Raw genomic sequence first — 13,335 nt, forward strand, 5'->3', positions numbered from 1 at the left:
GGCTAGTACTGCTAGTAAAGTTAAATCTTCAGTTCTTCCTAAAAGCGGAGAATCTCCGATTTGGACTACATTTAAATTACTGCTCCAGCATATTAGTTTGCAGACCAACAGGCTAGTTTAGCTAAAGTTAACTCCAAGGCCAAAGGGACAGTAAATGTGGGAAAGGAATTGGGAAACCTTTTGCTTGAATTTTGATCTCCCTATTCCAGTGCTTAATTTGTACTTGTTGTTTCCTGGGCTGAGCACCAGCACTTATTTTTAAGGGCCGGGTCTTATTTTTCTGTCTCAGGCATTTACTGCGAGCAAAAGACACATTTGGGAAAGACGGAAAAGGGTCACAATGGGAGAAAGTAGAAGGCTGCAAGAGTGAGCTGAAGGGACTGGGAGTGGCTTTATATGGATTTAAGAGGCCAGAGATGGCATCAGGATTACGCTGTCTCAGTATTCTGTGCTCACACATTTAATTGCAGTGGCCGCGTGTTTAAGAGGAGGGCTTTGGGCACTGGCCCATTTTTATTTCAAACTAAGCAATGCCCTCTTCGTCAGTGAGCTCAACTCATATTGCCATTCTCCCGAAAGATACATATTAGAAAGCCATACTTGAATAAAAGAGGTAATAGCAGCGGGATGACTCCAACTTTAAGTTATAATTTACTTAATTTGAAATCATTATCTAATTGGCATTAATTTAGAGACAATTCTATACATCAAATGTATTTTGCTTTCGCTATAGGAACTTTAGTAAAAGCATTTTACAAAATGTCTTTATTGTGTTCAGGCAGAATTGTAGCAGTTTTCTGCAAAATAGGAAGACTTCCACGTAAGCAATTACGGAATCACTTGATCAACGATGAGGGATTTAATATAACTAGAAGGTATAGCGCTCCCTTGATCTTTCTTTTTCTAAACTGTGACATGCAGTTAGATTGTAATGTGTTATGTTTCCCAGGGGAAAAATAAAACTTCTCAAGTGGGCTAGAAATGCCGGTTGTCTGTTACCAACATGACAAAGTTCATCATACCATGCTTGGACATTACTCCTGGAAGAAAAAACAAATGCAGGAGAATTCATCAACTTGCAAGATAGAGTTATTTTGCATGAGTCATACTTGCTGTTATGTATACATAATATATTAATTAACATTCAAATCATAATACTGCATATTTTTCGCAATATAGCTGCATTCATGGGGCACTGCTCTGTGTCCAAATAGAATTAATAGTATATGTAAAAGAGGCTCACTATACAATGATAGAATGTTAAAAGCTATTTTACTGTGTAAGTTCATCTAATTATTTTATATGGCAAATCTATATCTTAGCCTTGGAAAATACTAGAAAAGCCATTCAAACTTATTTTCCACTTAATGTTCAAAATCAAATGTCATTGTGAAATAACATATTGGATAATGAGTATAACATGCACTTCATAAAAATGTACTTTAAGCAGCCTACGCCAGAACTGACTTAAAAACAATTCTGCTACTGACGACTCCTCCATAGCTGGAACCCACATCCTTTGCTGGGAAAGTTAATGATCCTTGGTTAGACGGCATTGTCCTGCCTCAGAGTTCTCAAAATACACTGTGGTGTGAACTGCTGACCACTTAGCAGGAATTAGCTACCTGGGAGTGGATAGGAACAGCCATCAGACCAAAGGACAGCCTTAGCACTAGTTCTTTTGACTTAGGGATGCTAAGGAGGGCTTCAGCTATTAATCTATGGAGAGAAGGAGTGTGTTATGGTGATATGTGAAAATTGGGAGTATGGTGTATGGTGGTTCATGGGCATAATCTTTGGCTTGTGAAGGTGGGAATCAAAAATGTGAAGGTTTGTAGAATGTTAGGGTTTGAAAGGATGGACAGTTGATATTGAGCAGTTGTTAGAAAAGGAATGTCCTGTAAGAAGAAGAAATAACACCTAAGTAGAATCATTGTTAGAAATGGGGTCTTTGTTTGTCAGTCAGGTTACCCCCTGTTCAAGCAAGGACCCTCACTCTAGTCAGGGTAAAAGAGAATCACCCTCAGCTAACCCCTGCTTACCCCCTTGGTAGCTTGGCAGAGCAATAGGCTTAACTTCAGAGTGCTAGGTGTAAAGTATTTGTACCAACACACAGAGTAACTCAATGGAAACACTACAAAATGACACAACACCAGTTTAGAACAATAGGAAATATTTATCTAAACAAAACAAGACCAAAACGACAAAAATCCGACATACACAAGTGAAGTTATGAATTTTTTGAGTTTAAACTCAAAAATAGCGCTTAGAAACACAAAATGCTTCGATCAGGTGTTAACACTGCGTTGTGACAGAGTTGTTCCCAACAAGCCAACACCAGCGGCACCTGACATGCAGTCGCTTACACCCCCAAGTACAGTACCTTTGGGGAAGAGTGAAAACAAGTCGATGCGCGAAGTCGGGGATCGCGGCGTCTATGTGAAACATTGAATCCGCACACATTGAGTGGCGTCGGTCACGACGTGGTGCGGCGACTTCCACGGAGTCACGGACTTCAGCAGAGCTGCAGTGGCGTCAGGCTTGCAAAGGTCATTGTGCTCCAGCGAATATCACGGAGTCGGTTGCAGGAGGCGTCACCGGATTCAGCTGCGCATCGGTTGGAAGTCGTCCGAAGTCGATTACCTTGGATTTCCACCAGCTTTCCTTTCAAAGGCCCAGGCACTGGATAGGGCACCACTTGTCTGAGCAGGAGTCTCTCCAGAGACTCCAGGTGCTGGCAGAGAGAAGTCTTTGCTGTCCCTGAGACTTCAAACAACAGGAGGCAAGCTCTAAATCAAGCCCTTCGAGATTTCTTCACAAGATGGAAGGCACACAAAGTCGAGTCTTTGCCCTCCTACTCTGGCAGAAGCAGCAACTGCAGGATAGCTCCACAAAGCACAGTCAGAGGCAGGGTAGCACTTCTCCTCAGCTCTTCAGCTCTTCTCCAGGCAGAGGTTCCTCTTGTTTCCAGAAGTGTTCTAAAGTCTGTGGTTCTGGGTGCCCTTTTTACACCCAATTTATCCTATGAAGTAGGCCTACTTCAAAGTAAAGTCTCTTTTGAATGTGAAATCCTGCCTTGCCCAGGCCAGGCCCCAGACACTCACCAGGAGGTTGGAGACTGCATTGTGTGAGGACAGGCACAGCCCTTTCAGGTGTAAGTGACCACTCGTCCCCTCCCTCCTAGCACAGATGGCTCATCAGGAAATGCAGACTACACCCCAGCTCCTTTTGTGTCACTGTCTAGTGTGAGGTGCAACCAGCCCAACTGTCAAACTGACCCAGACAGGGAATCCACAAACAGACAGTCGCAGAAATGGTATAAGCAAGAAAATGCCCACTTTCTAAAAGTGGCATTTTTAAACACACAATCTCAAAATCAACTTTACTAAAAGATGTATTTTTAAATTGTGAGCTCAGAGACCCCAAACTCCAGATGTTCATCCACTCCAAAAGGGAATCTACACTTTAATCAGATTTAAAGGTAGACCCTATGTTAACTTATGAGAGGGACAGGCCTTGCAACAGTGAAAAATGAATTTAGCAATATTTCAGTCAGGACATATAAAACACATTACTATATGTCCAATCTTAACCATACACTGCACCCTGCCCTTCGGGCTAACTGGGGCCTACCTTAGGGGTGCCTTACATGTATGAAAAGGAATGTTTGGGCCTGGCAAGTGGGTACACTTGCCTAGTCGAATTTACAGTTAAAACTGCACACACAGGCACTGCAGTGGCAGGTCTGAGACATAATTACAGAGCTACTCATGTAGGTGGCACAACCATGCTGCAGGCCCACTAGTAGCATTTGATGAACAGGCCCTGGCACCTCTAGTGCACTTTACTAGGTACTTCCTAGTAAATCAAATATGGCAATCATGGATAAACCAATCACATACAATTTACACAGAGAGCATATGCACTTTAGCACTGGTTAGCAGTGGTAAAGTGCTCAGAGTTCAAAAGCCAACAGCAACAGTTCAGAAAAAAATAGGAGGCAGGAGGCAAAAAGATTGGGGATGACACTGCATAAGCACAAAAGTCCAACAATCATCCTATATGGCTGCCTATTTTGTAACAACCTCAGAATCAAAGGTGTAACCCCACAGTAACTATGCCCCAACTAGAGTTGCTGCAACCTTCCAAGTTACCAGGAGAATTATCATTGGCACTTGTAATGAGAGCCTAAGTTGATGCCTTGTAATGAGGAAGCTACAGCGGGATGAGATGGTTGATGGGCCTCTTTTGTCTGCAATGCTACAGACAAACGCTCATAATTGTTGCTGTAAGGCAATAGCAGCTTCAGTAAAGTGAACGAGAGAGATACCTTTAAAAATGGGAAAAAAGGATAGAGGTGATACAATAGGAATGCAATTGGAAGCAAGGAACAAAGAAGGATAGACAGATAGAGAAGTGAAGAAAAAAGTTTGGGAGGAAGAGTGAAAGGATGGTAGGCATGGTGATAAGAGGCAAGAATAAATGGATGGATGGAAAGTGAAAGGATTGATGGATATGTGGATGTATGGTTGAAAAATAAATGATTGGTAGATGAGTGTGACAAGCTGGATGGGCAAAAAGATAAAGGATGGTTGGATGTATTAATTGATGGCTGGTTAAGTCAAAGGGTAGATGGATGGGTGAATGGATGTTTTCATGAATGCCTGCATAGATGAATGGTGGGTGAATCAGTGGTTTCATGGGATGGCCCAGGGATTGGTTGGATGGTGAACAATTGAATGATGGTTGAAATAATGAATGGATGACAGCACAGAAATGCGAAATGGTGGCAATCAGCAGTCCAGCGAAAGGGAGAAAAGATGGATAGTCAATGGAGCTCTTCTAGGGAGAGTCATGATCACTTTCTTCTCTTGCATAGTCCATCAGTATTTTGGTTCAAAATGGGGGGTATTTAAACATTCTGGCTACTCCCTTGATATAGACAAAGAATGTAAATGTCCAGGCACCTATTCTCTGTAGGGCATAATACAGCTGGATATTTGCTGCAACGTGTAAATACTCGCACCCATTTTTGTGTCTTTTACTGGGTGCTGCAAATACTTGATATTACGAGTTTGCCACCTCGGACTGAGGCGTACAACGTGGATTCTGCATTTATTGCACTGAAATTAGCATTTAGCCTCTTCTCGTACATTTTCCCTTGAAATGTTTTGCCTGGTTATACCTGGAAAAAGCTATCAAGGTAATACTTTTGGGGGCGGCCGTACCAGTAAATTCAGAATTCATATTCATCAGTTGACCCAGTTGGCACAAGGACCGGGATTAAACCCCGGATTCCAGAATCAGACCCTTAGCCTACACGATGAATTTATTAGACGTGCGGTGTTTCTGTAGACATTGTATTGCGGAATCAGGCTGTAAGGTGGGGCGAACTGCTCCTCTACATGGCTCCAGAGTCTCGTTTTCACTGTTTGCATGGTGATGACGTGGAGTCAGCATGTTCATCTGATGGCCGAACAAAGTCCAAAGAGTCACAAACATGTTCTGCATCGGGGCTGTATATTATTGTTTACGAAGGCCAGACAAATCCATTTAGTGGTGCTGACCAAGGCAGGGTGTGGCGGGAAGTGGCTTCTGCTGTGCTATTGGGCAACTTGCATCCTGACCGCCGATGTAAACGTTATGACTAAGTGATGGCAAATTCAAGAAAACGAAAGCTTGCGCAATAAAATAGCTTTAACAATGCATAATTATAACAATAAAGTAAAACACTACTGCAGACGAGGCACTATGGCTGCGAGTAGGAAAAGAGAGCAAACTAGGAGCTATGTGTCAGTAAGCCAGGCACACCGAGGAACACAGCACTGTGGTGTAATCTGCAAAGTCTAAAGTGACCAATGTCTTTTATTTGCTAAACTAATAAAAAAGTGCCCCAACATTTTACTTCGATGAGTCAGAAAAGCCACATTCAGTGACACACCGGCACTTTACATACCCCTTAAAATTTGTGGGGTGCCCGTGGAGGTGCAGTTAGCGTGCACCTACAGAGAAAGTCACCGAGTCACTGATACAATAATGACGTTAAACAAAAACAGCCTTTAAAAATAAAAGCGTCGTAGAGACTGAAATTGTGCCCAGGATGCACAGCGAGTATATTCCTCACTTGGTGCCTGCGAGTTCAGTTTCCATGACAACGGCAGTGACGCTTAAGCGGTCAGATGTCATCATATCCAGAGTGCCTCTGGAGTCGCAGACACTAATGAACTGGCCAGCTTGAAGTAATCAAACTTGATGACTAATATCTATCAGGTTATGAACACTGTAACCCAAAGAATGTTTGTGACACGATTCTAGCAGTAGCATCATGACCCCTTGTTAGTTATTATGTATAACGGCGTGTCCGCTGTAGTGTTTCAACATTACTCACTTGAAATCTCATTTTGCTTTAAGCCGCTTTCACTCTCTCCATTTTTGCATCCAGTGTTCAATGCGTGGCTTGGCTTTTAATACATGTCCAGTAGTTGTTCCTTTGTGGTATGTTTGGGAACTGAAAACTGTAAAAATGGATCTCCCATTGCATGCCTCGCTTCGACAGTGCCATTTTGATGCTCTCTGCTGCAAACCGCCAGCACAGCAGGCGCTGCATGTCCTCGCTGTATGACTGAGCTAGCATAAGTACACACAACTGCTGCCTGTGCTTGGACATGTGCACAATCGCCTGAACACTCCTCTGTTTTTATTAAAGTGCATGAAGGTGAGAAAGGAGAAGAGAAAAAAGAAAACAGAAAAGGAAAGAGAGCAAGAAATGGTAAGAAGAGAGACTGTGCCATGCTTGGAGGAGAGTCAGTGGAAGTGAGAATTATCTTGAGATGTGGACAACGGTAAAGTCTCTCTCTCTCTCTCTCTCTCTCTGTCACACACACACACACACACACAACGCCCCCCACCCGAAGCATCACATTGAATCACACAGCTCGTAGCTCAGTTTAAGCCAGCAGCGCATGAACAGCATGCTGCAGATGATATGTAATCATTTTTTGAGTAGCACCACTTTACTATAGAGGCAAAGGCTGCTTGAGAAATCCATGCATGGTGTTGTCAATGTACATTAACATTACCTAGTAAAAAGAAGAAGCTGCAAATTGTATTTTTCCAACAGAAAATACATAGGAACACAGTCGAATTAAGATTCGTGGGGGCATGATGGCTTTCATGCAAAATTCCTACATTTTAACAATATTTGTCCCATCATTACAGAAGTCGAGCATGACCATGTTCACCTCACAGCATATACATTGTAATATTCTGCCTATGGGCACTTCCTAATGCTCAAATAGCCTATCAAAAATACACAAGGGTACATTTTTCAGTAGTGGCAGGAAGGGTGTGAAACTACGGACCTGATTCATAATAATAACGTACACCTTTGAGTATTTACTTTTGTTATTCACAAACACGGAGTGCGCAATTACTACAAATTTAGAAGTTACATGTCTCCACCCCAGAGTAATGCAATTGGCTTTATCTTGTGTTAGTGGGTGATGTATTTCCATAAACCTTTCTGTGACCGTTCCTAAACCCCTCTTAATCCTCCCTAATTCGCCCCGTTTGTAGTAAATCTGCTCTTTTTCCCACCTACTCCCTCCATTCCCACCCATATTCACTACTAAAACATATACGTAACTGCCTCATGACTCCATAGTTGGAGCAGACAAATTCCCACACATAACGGTAGGGAATACAAAGTCATAAACCCCCACATAGTTTGTGAAATGAAGTTTGTAGCACGTTTTGTAGTACTACGAAACATAGTATAAAGTGCAGTTTGTGAATCTGGCCCATAGCGTTGAAATGTAAAAGGCTCCTATGCATGAGAATCATCAGGTCTCAGTGTGTCAAGGACACATCCAGTTCCATAACCCAAGAGAGTGGACCATAGTCGTCAAAAGACGACGGAATACAAAGGTAGTAATTTAGACTGGCAAAGACCTCATGGCTCTCTTGCAGAGGAGCCCTTCATATTCTAAAACGGTGCTTCACAGCATTGGTTTCACACATGAAGATGTTTTTACTTGTTTATTTTTTAAAGAGCTAGTTGGAGACTTGGAGGATTCAGTGCTAAAATGTCTCTGTATGTTTGCTGCAGTTAGAGCCACGTTACACCACATACTTAACATAGAAACATGTTTGACCTTAACCAACAGGTCAAGACATTTTTGCAGCCGATGCCTTAGCCAGCTAAACAATTTACTGGCACTGGCACCATTTGCATGAAGGTTGCACACAGATCACTGCATCAGAAGTCTGTAACCCTCAGTTGACTCTTTCTGTGGGAAGCCTTAAATTTACCAACGGATTTCTGAAGCTCTTTTCTTTTAACAGACACACCTTAAAACATGGAGAGCTGACTTATCAAAATGTATCCTCCCAACCACTGGTAGGAATATTCCAAAACCCTTCACCTCTCCAACACACCGCCACCGAAAAATAAATCCTGCTTGGTATTTTCTATATCTTTCCGTTTATGTAAGTTAATATATAAAAAAATCTGGATAAATCGGTAAAAGCGGGAAATCTGGAGGGATAATTATAAATTAACTCTCCGCTTGATGGACATGACTGATTTGCCAGTCTGTAGAATAAAAGCATCTCAGTGGGACTCCTCAAACACATGAGTTAAGAGTTGTTCAAAGTTGGAACGTGTTTCTTCAGAAAACGTTACCGAGTTGCGTTCAAAGCGTTGAACTGAAGTAAAGCCTGATTTCAATGATAAGGTAACTAGGGCACGGAATTGGGCAAAGTCTGCATGAACTTTAATGCTTATTCAAGCCAGTGAATTACAGTCATGTTGCCACTCTCCTGAAAAGCACAAGATGTGGAATTCAAATTCCATATAAAACAGAAAACAGCGTTAAAATAAGTCCAGTTTTAATATGTGATTAACATAATCTGAAATCATTATCTTATTTACAATAATTGTGACACAACTTTCCACATCAGATTTATTTAGCTTTCTCATTAAAAATATTTTTAGGCAGAATGGTTGTTGCTTTTGTTAGGCAAAATCTATGACTTGCCCTTAAAACACTTCTTAAATCATTGCATTAACGGCGCGGGAATCGATACAACATTAAGGTATAGCGACCCCTTCATCTCACTCTTCCTAAATCGTGAAATGGAATTAGATTGGAGTGAATTAGGTCCTTGTTTCCCAAGGAACAATTAAACACTCTCAAGGGGCTTTGAAATGCATTTAGCCTGTGAGCGATATGTGAGTGATTGATGACATGACAACGTTCATCAGACCGTGCTAGCACGTTATTACAAAGAAGAAAAGACACGTGCTGAAAAATATATCAGCGTGTTAGGCAGATATATTTTGTATGAAAGTAGGCACCGTCCTTTGCACGTATAATATTAATTGATAATCAAATCAACAAATTGCCAAATTTGAATAAAAATAGATGCCTTCTTGGGACACTGTTCTTTGTCCAATTTGAATAAAAAATGTTAAAGAACAAAAACTGAGCACTATTCTTCCACTGCAATTCAAAGCCACAAATATTCAGGGTACTTTGAATATTTGGAGTTCAAAAACATTTGTTGTGTATTTGGAAAAGTATCATGAAAATGTCTTAATTTTTTGTTAAAAAACGTATATAGATGAATGGTAAAGTGACAATCTGTAGGCCATTACTAGTCCAATGAGGTCTAGTCTATTCATTTTGACACACTTCACAGAACACAAAATCATTTATCAGGTTGCCAGAGACACCAGGTTAATGAAATGTATTGATAAACCAAATGTGACTGAAGGAAAATCATTTTCACAAGAGCTGTAGTTGGAAATGGATTGGTTTATTGCATAATTTTTTGTTGATGGAAAATAATACATTATTTGAAAAAGCTGCACGTCATGAACACTTGCATACCTGCACTAATCATCAACCAAAGTTCATGTGCAATGTTACCTGCGGCCAGTTTTGGCAGATTGGAAACTGTAAATTATGTCCTTTAGTCCGAGAGGTGTGATGAGCTGCAGGATACTGGCAGAAGATAGGTTACAGTAGGCGAGACATGTCATTGATATTTTTTTGAAGGGAAAAATGTTGGTTATGGTAGATGTTTGTTTAAACGCGTTTTAGGGTCATTCGTTGTGACAATGAACAACTGAGTAATTTTATCAATTAGTGACCATCTGCCACTTTTATAAGAAGGATGTACTGCATATGACCTCACATATTACATCACACCTGGCATCTTAAATAACGTAAATAATGACATATTTCATCACTCATGACTTGTTAAATAGCATGAATGATGACATCACTGATGACATCATCCAAGCTACTGCGCCTCAAAATACTATGGAGGACCATAGGTCATTTTAGAAAATAAAATAGGTAGAAAAGGGATAACAAAAATACACAGCATCTATGGGCATATGTGGATGTCCGAAATGGAAATAGTATAGCAATGGAGATAAAACTGATTAATTAGGTAAAAGATTTATGGTGCATAGTTTAAATACCAGAAAACTTTTAAGGGCAAGATAGAGGCTCTGCCCAACTAGTGTGAGTTGCAGATGGACATTACAAATAGATTGCAGTTTAAATCAATGTCCTGTTGCCACATTATATTAGAAAAACCTGAGCTTATCCTTACAATACTTTATTCACCTGTGGATTTCTGTGCACATGCTGACGGTAAACAGATGTCATGAAGTGAAAGGGATAATTTCTATTTAAACTGTAATTTTACAAGCTGCAGATATTAATTTACAGAAGTTTCATGAAAACTCTTAGACATTATACCTTGTTAAAGAATATATGATGCATGGGTGACTCACTTACCAAGGATTCAAGTCACAGTATGACTGAAAGTGTTGTCCTAATGGTGTACGCCATTCTGCTAATTTCCACAACATATGTAAACTGCCTTTACAAACTATATAGGGTTGTGCAAAGGACTGATTTCACAGAACTGCTTCACGAGCTGCATGCTGTCAAAGGTGACACCCTTTAACACTTCAGAGGTAATGAAAAGTATTTCTAGATGTACCTCACGAAGTACCTTCCAATAAGAAAAGCATAGCTAAACTGTCACATTAATTGGTTGATGTCATCTGTGATGTCATCAACAATGTTATTTGCGATGTCCTCATTGATGTCGTCAATGATGTCAGTTAACTTGCCATAAGTGATGTGTTATGTGAGGTCAAAAGCAGTGCATGGTAGGGCACAAGTTATAGTTAGTTCACTAAACTCCAACTGGTGATTTTCAATGTTTTTTTGGTTTAGAAATGTTAGATTTTAGCCCATTTCAACACATGACTGTAACATCACGTTACCCTTTATTGTTTTCAGTGATTTTCGGTTTTTATAATAAAAGGAAAGATTAAATTATCATAGCTAACTGTGATATTTCATTAAATGTTCTTTTTTCAGTCATTACTCTTTTGTGTCATATTCAGCTGGTACCCCAACTGCACACAGTCCTTGGTCATGTGCAGTGAGAGTCCCCTCCATCCAACCCTCTATTCTCTGTCTGTGTGACCCTGCAACTTCTCTCCTGGCCTCTGTGGTCAGCTTGCTGCCTCTGCCCAGGACAGTCTGCCTTGAATAGTCAGCTTGCTGCCCCTGCACCCCTTCCCCATGCCCACTGTTCTTTGTGTGCATGTCCCTGCTCCCTCATTCTCACCCCCTGTGGCCCATTGTGCTTCATCTACCCATACCGGCGTTCACTCTGTGGTCAGCTTACTGTCCTTGCCCCTGCCCTAGTTCTGCCCTTTGTTCTCAGTGCACGGGTACCTGTCCCCTCCATCCTGCCCACCAAGGTCCTTTCTGGTACCACTGATTATGCTAGCTTACCTTCTGTAATCAGTAAGTTGCCCCCTATTTCGCCAGCCTTCTGTTCACTGTCTGCATTCATCTGCCCAATGTGGTCACCTTGCTGCCCTGGCCCATCCTTGCTTGCCCTCCATTGTCTGCCTTCATAGGATAAAATCACCTTGTAACACACTTCAGTTACTAGAATTAATATGCTACCACCAACAAATTATCAAATTATTTAGATTGTGACTAAAATCTTTTGTCATCCTTTGTATGTGTTCCTTTTGGTGACCTTCAAAACCTTTCATTCACTACAATGCATTTCAATGGGGACCATGACCCAAGGTCTGTAAGTGCATGAACATATTATTCAAGTTGTGCAGCCAAACAGGATTGTCTAGTTGTCTTTAAAGTGGACAGTCACGGCATATCTGGACACTAATGTTTCAACCCCTTCATGAACCCCAAGTAGCTCCTAAAACATGAATTTTTCAAAAATGGGTGAACAGTTTGACACAAAATAATGAAAAGTACGCTTTCTGGGTTAATTTCCAATATTCTGCCAAATTTGGTGTAATTCCATTCACCCATTTGTTTCTGTATCACTCTCCACATTTTCCTAAGTGAATTAACATGAGAGATCAGTGTTTTGGGACTCAGCCGTTATCCTGGACCCTGCCTGACAGATCACCACAAAACCTTTCAGGAAGTAACTTAAGTGCATGAACTTTTTTTTAGAAAACTATCTTCCTATGGAAACTATGCATTAACATGAGACAACCATGTTTTAGGACCCCATTGTCTCTTGGCACCTGCTTGACAGATCATGACAAAACGTTCTAGGAGTACCTGACATAGATGAAGCTTTTTAGAAAGGTGTGTGAACGTTCATCAAATGGCAGCAACGTTATTATTGAATGAAAATTGCTCTTCTTATGCAATCTGTAACCAAACTATAACTACCTAGTAGCAACTGCCATTGGGTAAAATATAGAAATTTCTCCAGGAACTGGTGATACCTTTGCATATTATATAATTTATAGCATGTGAAATGATGTCATTTATAACAACACATGGCATCTTAATTTACATCATTTGTAAGAATACATTGCATGGTAGAGTAGCGAGTTATAGTTAATGTAGTGTGGTGAATGAGATGGCAAAACTATGCACAGAGGTGCGTGACATAGTAAATTAAAAGCAGTGCATACATTAAACATATAAATTATAACTGGTGGTGCATAAGTAATACATTTAAGTTGTAACTATAACTTTAGAATTTCTAATGTCGTATAGCTTTTGTTGGGTTGTATAGAAAGAACATTTTACTAACTATAAGGTATCCTTAACCTTTGTTGTTTTCATTGAATTCCATTTTTTTATTTTTTATTAAAATGTGTTTCAAATTGTACACTCCAGTGTATTCAAGTGAAGTGTCATTATGTGGAGTGTTGTATAGTACAGTGGAGGAGAGTGTTGTAAGTGGATTGTCATAGACTGTAGTGTTGTACAGAGGAGCAGAGTGAAGTGGAGTACAGAGGCA

General features: G+C 40.6%; 1 protein-coding gene across 1 annotated transcript in view; it reads left to right on the top strand.

The window, feature by feature from the left end:
* LOC138265760 (gamma-aminobutyric acid receptor subunit alpha-3-like) overlaps positions 1-13,335 on the top strand; it is a 1,591,340-nt gene that overhangs the window by 409,034 nt on the left and 1,168,971 nt on the right. Inside the window, exon 4 of the mRNA XM_069213778.1 lies at positions 6,707-6,769. Within this exon, the coding sequence (XP_069069879.1) occupies positions 6,707-6,769 (63 nt within the window). The remainder of the gene's footprint in view (positions 1-6,706; positions 6,770-13,335) is intronic.

This window comes from Pleurodeles waltl, chromosome 2_1 (assembly GCF_031143425.1).
Source record: "Pleurodeles waltl isolate 20211129_DDA chromosome 2_1, aPleWal1.hap1.20221129, whole genome shotgun sequence".
NCBI lineage: Eukaryota > Metazoa > Chordata > Amphibia > Caudata > Salamandridae > Pleurodeles > Pleurodeles waltl.